Below are 16843 nucleotides of genomic sequence, written 5' to 3'. Positions count from 1 at the left end.
ACATTATGGAGAGATGCAAGGATTTTGATTTGCACTTGGGCAATTGCTGACACTCCAAAAACTTTGCACCTCCTCTTACAAGGTGCAAATCATTACAGAAGCGAGTAATCAAGAGCTGTATAAAAGCACACAACTGCAGAGACCTGTCATTGGCCTCAGGATGGCTGCTGTGGTGCACGTGCTGATGCAGCGACGCCACTTTACTTGTTGAGGACAGGCAGGAGAACCTTCAGAGGCGAAGGGCAAGACAGAGAAGACCGTGCATATTCAAACCCAGGGTCACTTTGTTTGGGATGTCAGAGGATGCACTGTAAGGTTTCATCTCATTGCAGGCCATCCCAGATCTAACAGCTGAATTTCACCTTTTTCATTGCCTGGTTGACTGTCCTCCTGGTGTCACGACAGCATTGACTTTCTCCACTATAGAGGAGCATATGGCCTTTGATAACAATTAATGTTGGCTGAGGCTTTTCCAAATAACTAAATTTCATGCCAAGTGACCTCGGCTATAAGGACTCTCAGCTCCTCAGAAAACTTTTCTCTTCATTGCCCCAAAAGGACTTTGCTGCCCTTCCTCTAACATTTTTTTCTGTTTTATAATTATAATTACTTTCAAAATGTTTGCTCTAGTGCCCAGATAGTGTGAGGATTATTGCCCACATTGTCAAACAGGTAACACAGCAATAACAACCCATGGTGTGGTATGGAACAGAAAAGCCAGAACACTTATGTTTTTTTATTTATTTATTAATCACTCTTCCTCCAGATTTAGAGGACAGATCTCAAACCCCAGTGCACTAGAGCGGACTTTTTGAAAAGAACTTTGAAACCGGCTTTAAAGTTTATAAGTGTTAAAAGTTGTCAGGATGTTTAAAATGAAACAAAATTACATGTACGTTAATTAGACAGTTGTAGCAACACCTGTAAGGCTATATTTTTTGGAACCTCGCTCTTACTTGAAGTCTTGTGAACAGGGCACTTACAGGTACGTAGGTCAGAGGGAATCTAGTTCTGATCTGAACTGTGAAAGGAGGAGTCTGCAATTTGACAGCAATGACAAGGTCTGTAAGATGGGATCTTTAAACAATATAATCTTTTGTTACTTCTCATCTCTGATGCTAAAGCTAAACATACTGAGGTCGTTTAAAGATGGATGCAAGTAAAGTATGACCTTTAAATGATCATAGGATTCAATGCAAAAAATAAGAACATAGCAACAGACCATTTCATTTCTGCAAATATACTTTATTGTAGTTCCACTAAAGGTAAAACAAATTCCATTTTTGGCACATGCAGGCAAAATCCTCACCTTCTATGTGCAGTTGCACCACAGGCAAACCACCTTCCAATACTTGTTTCAACACGGTTTAAAAACACTTATGAAACATTGCAGACATCTTCAATGCCATACTGCTGTTCCATACCCTGGTCATTAATACAGTCTCCTAAGTATATTATCTACAGACGTTTGATCCGCACCATGGAAGTAGATTAGTAATAAGACCTTAATACAACAAGACAACTGCTTCTTTCCCCCAGTCTTAGCAGCGCTGCTCTACCAGATATACCATCACCATGCGAACCCTCCTGGCTTTGCTTGTCCTGGCCTCCTCGGCTATTCAGAGTGAGTATGACTGTATATGAATCAGAGGGGGGGAAGACGAGGGTGCTCTGAACAGGAAAAGTGTTTATATGTTAATAAAAACAACAGGCCTGTTTTTGACATCGTCTTGCACGGTTGTATTTTATTCATACCAACACCAGTGTCCTGCACTAGCCCTGTTCCCAGTACAGAGTTTCAGAACCACACTGTTTTAGGTACTTTGTTGAATTGACTACTGTAGGTGTCAGGAGTTTTAAACAAATTGGATTCCTAGGAAATTTACTAGGAGTCGTTCCTGCAGGTATAAGGGAGGAACACTTTATTTAAAATGAAACTCCTGGCTCCTGAGCATTTAAATAATATAGTTAATTAAAGGTAGTTCTGAAACCCAGGACTGGGTGCAGGGTTTGTGCAAGTTTCAAGACATGCAGCACCAAATAATAATAATAATAATAATAATAATAATAATAATTATTATTATTATTATTATTATTATTATTATTATTATTATTATTATTATTATTATTATTATTATTGTTGTTGTTGTTGTTGTTGTTGTTGTTGTTATTATTATTTAATACTAAAATAATGACCAATTATTTAATTACCAACTTTTTGAAATATTTGTCATTTCATTTAAAGTATTTTATTATTTCTAAATGTAACACTTGTGTTTTGTAGTTAAGGGTGAAGCAGTCATGTATTATAATAGTGAAAATGAGGGGTATCCTGAAAAAGCATTAAATAACCCACATTTCGTTTTCTTTAGGTACCAACCGAATACAATTTAAATATTAAGAAAAGTTCAAGCTGAATTTGTATGATTTCAGGATACACTGCAAATGTATAATAGGGTGTAATCCAGCTGTAACTAACCTCAGAGGCAAAATATAATGTACTGTAATTAATTGGGCTCTTTTATATATTCAAGACAGGTACAAACTGATGTACAGACAAATCTTGATTACCGTCTGTTATCCGAACAGCCTCCTGGAAACCTGCCCTTTTTGTGTGTAGGAATTCTCTTAATTGAAAAGAGAATCCCACCCCTATTTTGGGTATTTTACTACAGGGCACTATTTCTTATTGGAAGGTAAAGGATTTGCATTAGAACTTTTATTTAGAGGTTTCTTAATTATTGTAACAATGTGGTTTATTACAATTCATAAAACACCCCTGAACTCAATTTGTTTGGATACTGGAGGTTTTGCTGTATGGTCAGTTGTAAGATTGATTTTTAGACTCTATTGAAAGGTATGATCTCACATGCAACGAACAGATGTTGATCGTATATACCAGATTCAACATAAATTGCATTTGGCATTCAGCCTTTGTTTACACACATGTTCATACAGTTTTAGTCCGGTTTGTGTGAAGATTAAGCACTTCTAAGTTACGTCATCTGTACTACTGTTACACCTTGTTTGTTTTATAGTTTGGTACTTCTGGGTACTTCTGTATCAATTAGGTTGTCCAACAGTTATGAACTACTGAATGATTAAGCAACAATTATTATCAGTACTTTTTGTTTGCGAGAATTCAAACATTTTTGCTACACTACCGCAAAACTTGTTGCACAACATTCCATGGATTTAAGGGAATGTCCACAAGGGGGCGGTGTTGAATAGGACTCACTTTCGCTCCTGTATAAATCAAAAGAACAACATTGACTGCAGTGAAACGAACATGCCAACTCCACCATGCCACTTGACTGCTGATTTACACCCACAACATAGAACTCACACTTCTTTCACACTGATAACAGGAAATACTGCTTCCAAACTCACAACTAAACTGTGTGAACTCTCCAGCACCAAACTGGATCAACAACAATCTATTTCAATTGCAACATAACTACGGTATTCTAGCGTTAAACTGCAGGAATTCGTGCTTTGTTTTAATAAAAAAAAATATTTATTTATTGAAAATTACAGAAAATAGACTAAAAAGAAGGCATTTTAAACAAAAATATACAGTATATAAAACCCTTGGAACAATTCCAGCATAATAAATATAACAATACAGCCAAATAAAATGAAAAATAACCCCCAAATCCTTAAATAAAGCATATCATTTAACACACTTTCAGCAAAACATCTTGCAAAAATATACAGACAAACAGGGTCTAGTTCTAAAGTCACCACAGCTTTGTTTCCACGGCCCAGTCTCGCTGTGCTCAGATACATTCTTGTTGACCTCATGAGCTTTATAGTTTCCTCCAGCGGTAATAGTAAGTGTTAATTTAATGTGGTCGTGTCAGGCTGTCAGCCATAGAAAATATATTGTGACACATATATAAACACTGTAAAACATACGCGTAAAACATATAAGTCTAGTGGAGGGTTCGTGACAGTGGAAATGGTACATATACTGTGGAGCAGTGAATATTGTTTCCAAAAATTACCTTGCAACCAACATGTAGCACTAGAAAGCCATTACAATCAACTAAACCAAGCAAGATCACCTGTAAAAAACCCAGAAGGTGAAAGAATCACCTTGGATTAGCATTCACCTGTCTTAAACTGCCCTAAATGCCCAGTCACTACAGTAATGGGTTAAATTAGATGAGTTGTAGTTTATTTCCTTCCCTAGTTTTCCCCATCAGGAAGACCCGAGGACAAAAGAAACGCGACAGTCGCCACAGAATTAAGAACCTCCTTTCCCATGCGTGAAACCCTCCTGTTACCAGCACTGCTTAGTGTCAAATCAGCTGTCTTTTCTTGTTCCGTGTGCAAAGGCGAGGGCTTGAAATGCCACACCTGCGTGTCGGCCAATGTGGACGAATGCAATCGCCAAGGATCGCAGAGCTGCCCCCAGTATGCAGACGCCTGCTCCACCATCACGGGAACAAGTAAGTGCGGGGGTCTGGGGGAATCAGACATGCGGTGGGGTCAAGCTGCAGTGCAAAACACCTTCTCGATTGTACCAAGCCCTGTAACACATTAGAGACACAAGCCAACTGAACGCTAAGCGGTTTCAGTAATAACTAATTCAGAGCTGTCCAACCCAGAGAGTGTTGGATATGGAGAAGAACAACAAAAAAAAGTTTACTGCAAAGCTGGCATGATAGTACACTAAGACACGGCTTCAGTAGCCATATTGTGGAGCTCAGTATGAATCAAGATGCATTGCACAGCCCTGAGGTAAAGGATCAAATTGGAAAGTGTGCAGATTTATATAACCTGTTGCATACCACAGAACATGCAATATTTCAAAGCAGAATCAAAAATGATCATTCTAAAATCAGGGAAAACCGTGGATCTAAAATACTGCCGACTATCAGCTCCTTTTTCACATTGCATGTTACCTCGTCCGGTAAGGCTTCCCAGCACTCAGCTGCATAACCTTCACCAATCTGGATTCAAATGTGATAGCTGCGAGCAACTGTGAACAGAACAACCGACACTAACTGCAGTGTTCTCAAGCCTGCTCCTTTTACAACAAACCGCTTCTCCTTTCGCCCAGTTACACGCGTCAGTCTCATTCTAGTCCTTACTGTAGCACCCAATGGGTTAAGACCCCGACCGACCCCTGGTGGTTATTTATTAAATTGCAATTCATGTTGCAAGCTCTTAGGAGCATGAAAAGTTAAGCAAATTAGTTGGATGCAGAACCTCTGTGCAAAACGAAGGTCTGCAGTGGCACTTGTGGCTCAGTAGAGGGCAAAACAATATGATTTCTCATTGTAATCATTTTAGTGCAAGATATACGTTTGTTTTTCTATATATAAATAAGTGTTGCAACGTATACAAAATGAAAACTTCCAGAGAAGCAGCTGTTAGGCCTTATTATTATTTTGGATGAGAGACAAGGCCTATCTGGTAAAGACTGTAGAATAGTTCAAGTTTTGATGCCACCACAGCAGCCCTTTTAATAACATTCACCACATTTCATTCCCACTAAAAAGATGTAATAGGAAACAGTGATTCAGCATAATAAGGGTAGGAACTGAAACAGACCCTGAATCATCAGGCCATCCTTCGAGCAAACCACCAGAATCCGCTGACACAGCACACAGTGAAGCCGCAAAGCTGTGGCAGAGTGCAGTCACTGGGAGAAGAAACTGCTCGAGCCATGAGCACTGAGATTACCCCCGCTAGGAGCTTGGAACTTTCAAATTGACAAAACAACAAAAGCGCTCTTCAACTGCTGTCTAGGTGCAGCTGGTACAGATTGCAACGCTGTCCTCCTGTGGATGGAAGACATATTACATAGAACAAAGGTTTTAAAAAGCCACCATATTAACTTAGAGTTAAACTGAAAATTATATACAAAGTGATATTTTATGCAGGGATAAAATGCCCAGTTAAGGGTAGATAGACAAGGCAGTCGTCCATGTGCATGCATGTCACACATACACTTCTGTAGATATCTGGAAAGTTAAATTGTGATGTAACTTGGTTTAAACATTACTTAGCAGAAATTATTGGGTGTGTCAGATTGTGGGAATATATGGATGTGTCTGTATGTGTCACAGTTACATATCTACATGCATCTTGAACACACATTATTCATCATAGTGTAAAATCAGTAATTTTAATTTGTTGTATGACATCTGGGACCATTTATCCAGCTGTTATGAAACTATTCCTTGGCATTTCTTATTTTATACTATTCAGTAGATACAGCAGATATAGGTCCTGGTCATCAATCATACTGCACTTGTACGTTAGAGACATTGTAAGATGTGACCTCTACACTGCAAACTGTACATCTAGTGCTTTGTCTCTCCCCTCATTTCAGACACAGTCATGAAGTCCTGTACTTACAAGGCCTTCTGTGACAAAGCCCACAACAGCAACTCTGGCATGAAGATGGACTGCTGCTTCACAGAAGACTGCAATGGACCCCACAAAGGAAAGAGTGCCAGTCATAACGCTGGGGCTGCCCTTTTCTACAACCCTGCTTTAATGTTCGGAGCTTTGCTCACCAAGCTGGCATTCAGCAGACTCTAAAAAGCAAAACCAACCCTAACCCTAAAGCTAGTTCCTCACACCCTCCCCACGCAGGGGTGTGTTGATTTGTTGTAGGCGCCAAATGCACCATCTTGTCTCTGCTATGCTGTACGTTTATACATGTGCTCAGTGACAACTTGTGGTTCTTTTAAATGCTGTACCATTAAAAAAATCTGTAGTGATTTTAATTATATAAAACAGAGCATTATTGTGGGACAATTTCAAACATAATACAGCTATATAACACCATGTAGCATGAAAATTTGCAGTAAGAATCTAAAGCTAGTTCATATGCAAGTGGGCTGAAGACTTCTAGACGGGAGGAGGGCCTGTGACTAAAACTACCTTTATTGAATGTAAACAAACTGTCAAGTCCCCCTTTCTAATGAAGTAAAGCCCAGGAGGCAATGAAAGGGGGTCATCTCGACAGAGCACACGTCTGAGCGAATGAAGTCTGCTCTGAGAATAAGCAGAAGGCTCTAGTGCGGTCATGTTCGTTTTTTATGTAATATGACCCATATGAAAAATACCGTATGAGTTCAACCACAGTGGAAAAGCATTACCAAGCAACATTACTGCACCGTTTGTAACAATTTACTGCAACCCACAACAACACTGCCATACATGAATCCTACAGCAGCGTCCTGTTGGATAGCAGTGCAGACTAATGTAGTAGACTACATTCTTTATCATTGGACGAGGGCATTTTGAGCTAAGGAATGACGGCCATTTGTTCCCTCAGATTAAGGGCACAGCTGCCTTGTCCTAGTTGACTACATAATTTAAGATACAGTAGATTGACAGACAGGTGGAATCACTGATAGTATTCTATAGGACTTCCCAATAGCGAATCCTGGAAAGTCATGCTAGCAGCATTTATAGCTGTTTTAGTCTTTCTTAGCATGTCCGTGCTTTCACCCAAGTACAGGAGATCCTCTTCATTTCAAGATACTTACCAGAGACAAACTGTATAACATAGGCTAGATTCACCAAAGCATCTTAATAAGATGTAAGAGACAACGTCATTGAGAAGTGGTTTTCAACTCTTCCATCTCAAGTACCAGTGTTTCCAGCAGGGACCACCAGGTGCACCAGCAACTATGTGAGATCTTAAACGGCTCTTATAAAACAGAGACCCACCCCATTACAACTGTGTTTTTTTTTTTTTTTTTTTTGTGTCTGCAAGTAATCACTGAAAATGTGAAGGCATCATCTAATTATCTGACAAAAGTTCAGAGCAATCAACAACACAGTGTGGCTGCTTTGGTTCCCCATCATCTCTCATCGTAATTTCTCATTACTCTGTGATTCAGAGGTATAAAAAGATTGACACGATAATGTGACTAAGGGGAGTACTGTCATAAAGAACAACTGCAGGTGTGTCCCAGTTGCAAGCCTGTCAAGTACCTGCACACCACAGGTTCAAAACCACTGCACTGGAGTGTCCTGGCACTTACTAACATAAAAGCACTTTGCCTGTCTAGCCTACATTAAACATGTCTGCAACCGTCAATTGAACTGAAGAGCAGCTCAAAAGCACTTACAAAGACTTAAAACACACACACACACACACACACACACACACACACACACACACACACAGGCACACTGACAGAACAGCCCAACATGCTTTCATTAGTTTGCGTGTCATGGGTTAAAAATAATAATAAAAAAAATAGCTTTAACGTGCCATCACAGACTCAGCACCATGCTGTATCTCAGACCTGCAGGTGGCGGAAAAGCCGTGAAACGCTCCTTATCTTTACGAGAGATCTGTTCAATGCTACTAAGCAGACCCGGTATTTTTTAGATCTTAATCTCAGGGGCAGTTTAATGACACGATGATTTCCAATTGTTAAACGCAGTAGGAAAATGATTTACAATCTCCTGAAAAACAAACAAACAAAAACACCTTAAAAAGAATTCCAAAAATAACTCTTGGTGAAGAAATAAAAGCTGGTTCGTTCTTCAGGTTTGCGACCAGCTAGAGGAGACAAATTCAACTTGGAGCCACATGCTACGAGAGACTAGAAAAAGCGTCGGTGACAGGCGCGTGATTGAAGTACTAGCTGAACCACCCTTTAATGGAGAAAAACCTCGGTTAAAATCATACTAATAGTTATTTATTCACATGCATGCCAACATTCCCTATATAGTGGGGACTGTCCCGATTTCCTAGCAATTGTCCCTTGTCCCAATACATAGGAAGAAAGTCCCGATATTTACCCATAGAAAAAAATGCATGCATTCTGCACAGTAGTTAATGAACCCCACACGCTGTGCTGTTCGTGCGGCTGGCACATCTGCTGATCACTATACAAAGGCAAGAACGCTTCATTATATCTGCTTGTACGGTCATGATGGTCGTGTTGAATTGGAGGGCGGCTCTATTATATGATAAGGGGTGTTTTTTGGGTGTGACTCCTCCCATGTATATAATGCATATGACCCACCCCCGAGACGAGGTCCCGCTGAACAGTTTCTAAATGTTGGCAAGTATGGGTTCTTTACACGTTGCTTTGCGGCAAAATATAATGCATTTCATCCCTCTTTATATGCATACACGAAACGTCCAGCTGATAAGTGTAGCCTCTGTGATCTGCATAATATTTAGCAGGCCTGCCATTCTGTGCTCTAGTTTGGACTATTGTTCTACGTTTTCATCGATAAGTAATTATGCTGTTTTGAATATGGAAGCACCTGATAACTGTGTTTGTCGTTTTACCCACAAGTTTGTTATATAGGTCTGTTTAAAGTTTTTATTTATTAATTTTTTTCATGCATGTTGGTAATGGATACTTTTTGTAATCACGTCATTCTGGACCCCAGTTAAAGGGTAGTGAGGCAGCTATCACTGCGGATGAGCAACGTCACTGTGGCACAATGACTGACACACGTATGCCAGCGATCCGACAAACACGTTTTTATTATGCAAGTTAATGTTGTTGGAGAATCGAGTGGGTGGAATTCGCGGACGGAGTCGACAGAATGGAAACTTAATAAGCGAGCATCTTTTTATAACAACTTGAAAAAACAGAAAACCACAGGAAACGGCACCTGCAATAGGTGAAAATTTCTACAAGAAGAGAGCTCACGATCGAGCCTTTACGATTGCGTATAATTTCCTGTGCAACAGCCTTTTTTTCCAATCAGCCTGCTATCCTAATCCTGAACAGGTGCTTAAAAATAACAAAGCTGAATTTTTGTCAGCACTCCTACCTTTAGAGAATGCAAACAAACTGGACAGCCAATCAGGTCTCTCATGGTGTAGTGCACAGAAAGAATGCAGGAGACGCACACCAGCCTTGTGAAGTTCGATCCCTGTCATATTGATGTTTGCAGTCATTTTAAGTGGTTCATATTGCAGTAAACAAACAAACAAACAAACAAACAAACAAAAAAACTGTTTATGGTGTTTGTTTTAAGACGCTTTTACCTGAGTTCAGGAACTGCTCAACGGTTGTCTGCCGTTGATATAGAATAAGAGCCAGTGCCATCTAGGGCTCTGTCACTTTGGATCAAGTTTCCTTTGTTTTGCTGGCAATACTCTGTTGTGCACTAGGTGGTGTCGGTGCTTACCAATAAGACAATTTGGCTTATCTAGCCTGTGTAACACATGTCTATGGCAGGGAACCACAACTGAAAAGGAGCTCCTGAACTTGGGTCAGACCACCTGAATAAGAACAATTCAGAATGATTTAAATCATCATCATCATAAAAAAAAAAAAAAAAAAAAAAAAAAAAAAAAATGAAAAGCCAAGGGACTAAGAAGATATATCTGAAAGCTACTATCCAGTCTTGTCATGAGCCAATCAGCTGAAAGGAGTTTAAAGAGAAATGTGTCACAATTGCACACAGGAAAGAAAAACAAAACAAAACAAAACAAAACAAAACAAAAAAAAAAAAAAAACCCAGAAATCACATGATTTAGCTTTGATGCAATTCTCATGAAAACACGACCAGAACGAATCAAAGGAGGACATGCCATTACTTGTTTTTTTTTTTTTTTTTTTTTTAAGTTAAAAGTCAATGAACACCTGAAATGGGAATAAGAAGAGATTGTGTAAAGATACAGTTAGGGTGCAGTTGCTGAAACTGGCTGAATAAAAATACCTGTATACTGTATAGTCATACTGTATCTATTTAAATAGCATGGTGTTGTACAGTCAGTATTCAAATTCATAATACTGCAACAAATTATAATCAAGAAGCACCTGCCAGCTAAGCACCAAATATCAGCCCATTGTGACTTTTAACATGAACAAGGACATGCATCTTTTATATATTAAAGAATAACATCATTTATAGGATGCTATTATTGTACCATTTGCCCATACTATTATAGCAGATCTTGGGCTACCCTTGCATTACCATTGTAGTGCCACTCTAATCATAAAGGAATACTGTTTTTTTTTTTTTTTTTTTTGCAGTGTCTTGCACCTGCCAATCAAGATCGTGCTGTCTTGGTGATTGAAAATTGATCTTCTATAGGCAGATGCATGTTTTACAGGATACTAATGGATCGGTCATTTGAGGGACAGTCCATTTACACAAAGCGTGTGATACATATATCTAATGTTTCCACTTGTTTGCCATACAACTTATAATAGCTTAGTACAAAAGTGTAGCATCTGTGTGGTATTATTATCACCTTGTGGGTGTACCATTATGCATATTACTATGCAACTATATTAAGAGGTCTCAGTTAAACAGATAGCGCTGACAGAAAAGGACAACATTGCACACTGCAAATATTTAAACAGCTTAGTTCGTCTCTTTCAGTGTTGTTGTGCTATGAAAACACGTCCACCCAACAATAAAACTGGTGTAAGGTAATACACATTTCTGTACATTTTTTTTTTTAATGTTTGCATATAAAACAGGTGGCCCTTGTACATTTTAAATGTTTGTTTTCTATCAACAACAAAGGTCAACAGAAGGTAAAATGAGTTTTTGGGAAGCGGAATGTAGTTTTGGTGCTACTGTATAATGATCCCACAGACCCTGTTTTAGGTGTAATTTCTCAGCAGTTTCCAGAAGACTCCAACTCACAGTCTTGACTTGATATTACATCATCCAACAGACAACATTCTCTTCTGGACAACAGTACACAGCAGATCAATGCGTCAGTTCTCCTTTTTTTTTTTTTTTTTTTTTTTTTTTAAAAGAAGTCTAGATCACATCCGGGGTTGGTTTATTCTAATCTGTAACGCAATTACCCGGAAAAAAGGAGACACACACACACACATACAAAAAAAAATGTGTAACGAAACAGACAAACTGTCTTGCTGTGCACGTTCTGTAGAGTAAACACAAAATGACACGTTAATTTACTGTAATCTAGTTTCAAATTGTTATTCTACGCTGCCTTTATCAGCACTTCGGAACATTCTCACACACCCCGAACGCTATTGGGTAAGTGCTCTACAGTTTTGTATAGCTTGGGAATGTTGTGATAGGTGTGGCAGTCCAGCGAGTGTTGCTTTGCAAGGTGCAGTTAGTGAATTCGAAGTGACACTTGCTGCATGCCTGCCATTAAAATCACGTTGCTAATTTATTCAGTTGTGCCGTGTTACTTTGTTCAAACTGAAGCAGAGAATTGTCTTTGTAAAAACTCAGGATGTACGTGCTTCAGGTCAGGGTACGTTTTGGATAAAGTGGTCTAGCCGAATTCGAGGGGCGTGTGAAGCACAGGACTGCAAGGTGTGAGTGAAGTAATTGATTCTCCATGACGTGCAATGCCAGCTAGCAAGTGCATCTGTTTCGTGCTCCGTATTTTGTTGTTTTGAGACTCGGTATCTTTATTTTCAAGTAGTGTGTGTACTTTTTCTGTGTGTAACAATTGCGTTTTCTGTAACTCATCCCAGCGGTGATTAGCTTATAGGCAAGTACAATGTATTAAATAGACTTCTAAAGCCGAGTATTTATTACATCCGCTCCTGTCATGGCACATTTTAAAAAGTCCATTCATTCTAATACAAAAAGGTTGTCAAACAAATTATAAATATACAAGCTTTTTTGTCATTATGGAAATCAAATAAAACCGTTTTTACTTGGTTCTATAAACACATTTTCCAACTTTTAAATTACTATCGCGCTTTTGCATATTGTAGAAGCGTGCTATCTGTAGTTTTCCATTTTCTCTCAGACAGCTAAACTGTACAGAACCCCCCCACACCCTTACAGCAATGCAATGCATCACAGGCTTCTTTAATGCAGCCCAGTTCAGCTGTACTGCATATACATTATCATAAGGTTGCAGAAACCTTAATGATTGCACTCAGAATTACTTGTCTTTTTTTGTTTTTATAAGGCAAGCAAAATCAATTGTACTCTATATACCTGTATAGTGTAATTATTACCATTGTAGGGTTATAAAGTCGTACATCGTCACAATGAGGTACGTGTACCAAAACGTGACCCCATGTAATGTTAGAAAGTGGTACGCTGTGAGATTTTGGTTTTGGTGCGGTCAGTTGTGATGTGATTCATTTTCCTATTGTCAAAGAGGTACATTTATCATTAATTATACATTGATTTGTTTTTTGCAAACCATTAATTATACAGAATAAAATTTTTGCAAACCATATATATATATATAATTATATATATATATATATATATATATATATATATATATATATATGCAAACTTAAACTGGAAACAAACGATCAATTTCTCTATAAACAAAAAACAGTTCATGCTGAAGATAAAATGGGAAGTCCACCACAAAGTTGCAGAAGTAAAAAAAAATGTACATGATCCAATGTGTTTGTTGCATATGATAAATATTCACATACTATTTTCTTAAATGGTGGACAGATATGATAAATTCAGTTGAAAACAGGGTAACATACCAGATTTGAATGGGCACTTTCATGTTTTTCAAGCGGAAGTGGTTTAGGCATGCGCGAGCAAGCGCAGTGTGCGGCATACCACTTTTTATCTGCATACCCGAAAATAACACTACACCATGAATAGACCTGGTATTCTCCCTTAAACATTGTAACACTTTCTGCAAATAAACAACTGTCTTATCTTTCTGAATGGATACAAAAAAACACACATGCAGTGGATTACCTGTATCTAAGCAATTGAAAGATAAAAGGTAGGACATTCTGTCTTACCAGCCTAGTATGCAAACTACCTGGGATCAGGGGGTGTTCCTAAAACAGATTCATTCGGATAAGTACCAGTATTAACCTATGATCTTGTTTAATTTTTAAAAGGTTTCAGCTGATGTAGTTAACCGATTAACACTTTATTGAACAGATGATGCATTTATTTTACTTATAATGTGCTCATTTGCTGTTTTCATTTCTAAACATGTTTAGTTGCTTGTTGCATCCAAGTTTTTTTGAAGTAGTCGTTCAGTGTGCAATTGCATGTTGGTCTCATTAGAGAGGTCATTTAACATAGGTTTCATATGTTTGGGCTGTAGATAGTGGCCTCACTATTGAATGTGGCTTTACAGTGCTGTCAGAAAGGGGAAATGGGTGGTGTGATGTGTGGTCTTTAGGCAACGTCTTGCTGTGTTTGACATGATTTTGGTATTGATTTGGTGTTCCTGGAAAACGGGAATGAAAGGAAGTACCAGGCTTGATGTAGTGCCCACACATTGTCTTCTTTACTGAAGAATACTGTGAGAATGGGAGGTGTATGTGTTTGGTGCTGCAGACGTGCACTGTGGGTAATAATTGGATATGTACGGGAGCAGATATGTTGCATTCAGACATGTTAGTCATGCCCCCCCCCCCCCCCCCCCCCATTTTGGGGGTAGGTAATTATCATATTTCCTTAACAGTTTGAATTCTGTTTAAATTTGATGTACATTTAATTTTTTTATGCAATTAAAGCAATCCAAAAATATAACTGCATTAAAACCCAATACTTCTGGTTGTGAACTTTTGAGCTGCAGCCTTGTCACCGAATACTGTACCATGTGACATGAACACAAAGATGTCGAAAGCCACATAGCTGTTGATGGGTTTGCTGTGATTAATTTGGTATATAGGGCTCCAGAGGACAAGGGTCTATAAGAGTGGGAATTTCGGGTACAAGCGACGGACAAAAATTTAATGTATAGGCTACTATGGATGTTGTTTCACCTCTAATGGGTCTACTGCAGATTTATTTGCAGAAATGATTCAGTCTATTGCCATATTATTTTTTCCATGTATGTATGCATGTACAGTAGACCCACTTGTGTATTTCTGCCAATTTTAATGGACATTTGTCTTACTTTGCATCCATTTCCAGTCTTCAGTATATTAAGAGATGGGATACATATTCTTCAAATTGTTTAAAGATCACATTAAAAAATGAATATAAAGAAGCTGCATGTGGGCATACATATAATTCAGATGGAAAAAATAAGCAATAGACACGATCATACCTGCAGGTATAGTATACCCAATGGCAGTTCCATTAAAGGAGAAACAAATTCCATAGTAAATATTTAATTTTTGTCTGTCACTCGTCGGCAAAACTGCCATCCCTAGACCCTTGTTCTTTGGTTTTTAATATGACATGATGTTCTGTATGAATGCATTTAACATATTTTCTAAGAAGCATCTGCTAGCTGTTGTGTGTTTTTTTTTTTAATATAGCAGCTAGTTTAAATGCTCGTTGGCCCAACTCTCAAAACTCAGTGTCTGTTTTAAGGAATGTTTTTTTAGGCACTGTTAATCTCTTGGATTAGACAGCGTTTTGAAAAATGAGAATACACTTGTAACCCTCTGTGAAACAGTTGAACAGTTTTAGGAACTGCAAGCTTGGGTTAATTAATAAAAAAAAAGGCAGGTTTTACCATGATCTTAGCCAGTGAAACTAACAGAGCGCTGAACTCGACTGTTCTAATAATAGTGGCATTAAAGCAGAGTTCATAATTACTGAACGCATTTAATATTTCTACAAAAAGTCAATTTGGTGTCCCAAAGGCATACCTGACAACATGAGTTTTGTTTATGTATATTTACATTTTTGTTCAGATTTATATTTTACAAGGTCGGCCTGTGCTGCTGCTGACATTGCCAGCTTTGAGGTCACACAAAGATGGGAACTATTTTCAGTTTTGCTAATTATAGGCCAGGAAACCGCAGTACTCGATCCCTAAATCAGGGTAGTTTTGTGATGCAGAAATACAGTTACAGTATCCATGTTAAACATGAATGATATGTGGAAAACCGGCTATTAATCAAACAGGCCTCTAAAAGGACTCTGTTTTTTATCCCCGAAATGGACCAGATATTGTTTGAATGAAGTTTTTCAAGAGGTTATCACAGATAACCAAAAAAATATAAAATTGAACAATGCATCCCCGATTCAAGTTCTAGTGGGGCTACATAAAGTCATTTCAAAAGGAACTACAACCACCATTAAGAGCATTACAATAAAACAGAGCCCTTCATACAACAAAGTAGTGAAACTAATCTCAAACAAATAATCTTCTTTACCTATGGTATTTGACAAATGATTTGGAACAAGCCACCACAAATTGTTAAAAACACACAGTGTAGCAGCAGGGATCAGATATCGGGCATGCTGAACGAGAAAAAAAAAGTAAAAAAACACATTAGCAACACAGAACATACTGTACTTGCAATATTTATACTGAAAATCATGCGAAAATATAAAAAAAAAAACATGAAAAAAACCCCAACATAAATCATGACCATTCAAATTAATAACTATATTTTACAAAGGGGCGAGGAGGCATTAAATGGTCAGGCTACTGGGCGTCGCACAAATGAAAAAGCTCATTGGCTGTATTATTTCATCCAGAGTAGTTTGCATTTCGTTCTGCACCCACACGTGCAGATTGCAGCAACAACTTTTTTTACTTTTGCATTCAGGTGAATGAACCAGACTCCCTGCCCCCAGGTGTTTTGCCGCCTCTTGCTGTTATACCTGTATGATGTCTAAGGAGTGTCAGTCAGTGGCAGGTCATCTAGTAGTTTCAGCAGATTGACACTGCAACGGCATAGGTTATATTTAAAACAATAACAAACAAAAAGAAAATGCAGATTGTAATGCAACAAACAGGTAAATATGCATCATGTCCTTCCCCTGCAATATTTACAGTGTCAATAGATTCACCTCCTGCTAAGAGGTGTGGGCACATACACCCCGTCACAGTGGCACAGCAGGGTATTTCACTATTCTTGCATGCCTTTCATCTATGGCGACCTGGGTTCAGATCAAAGTCATCTGTGAAATGTCAGGTTTTTAGGTTCCGTTTAATTTAATATCTAAACTTTAACATGTCAAAAAAGACGTCAAGAAG

General features: G+C 38.4%; 2 protein-coding genes across 2 annotated transcripts in view; both read left to right on the top strand.

Annotated features, from left to right (window-relative positions):
• Window positions 1–1401: 1401 nt before the first annotated feature.
• On the top strand, window positions 1402–6740 carry LOC121303057 (activin receptor type-1C-like). Its single transcript, XM_041233458.1, has 3 exons — window positions 1402–1624; window positions 4341–4454; window positions 6347–6740. The coding sequence occupies exons 1-3, from the start codon at window positions 1576–1578 to the stop codon at window positions 6556–6558; spliced, it is 375 nt and encodes a 124-aa protein (XP_041089392.1). The 5' UTR covers window positions 1402–1575; the 3' UTR covers window positions 6559–6740.
• A 4991-nt stretch (window positions 6741–11731) lies between these two features.
• LOC121303080 (pleckstrin homology domain-containing family A member 2-like) overlaps window positions 11732–16843 on the top strand; it is a 45794-nt gene continuing 40682 nt past the window's right edge. Inside the window, exon 1 of the mRNA XM_041233498.1 lies at window positions 11732–11973. The gene's annotated coding sequence lies outside the window, so the exon portion shown is untranslated. The remainder of the gene's footprint in view (window positions 11974–16843) is intronic.

The sequence above is a fragment of the Polyodon spathula genome, chromosome 31, assembly GCF_017654505.1.
Source record: "Polyodon spathula isolate WHYD16114869_AA chromosome 31, ASM1765450v1, whole genome shotgun sequence".
In the NCBI taxonomy this organism is placed as follows: Eukaryota; Metazoa; Chordata; class Actinopteri; order Acipenseriformes; family Polyodontidae; genus Polyodon; species Polyodon spathula.
Note: the sequence above shows the minus strand (reverse complement) of the source record. Positions and strands in the feature narration are given on the sequence as shown.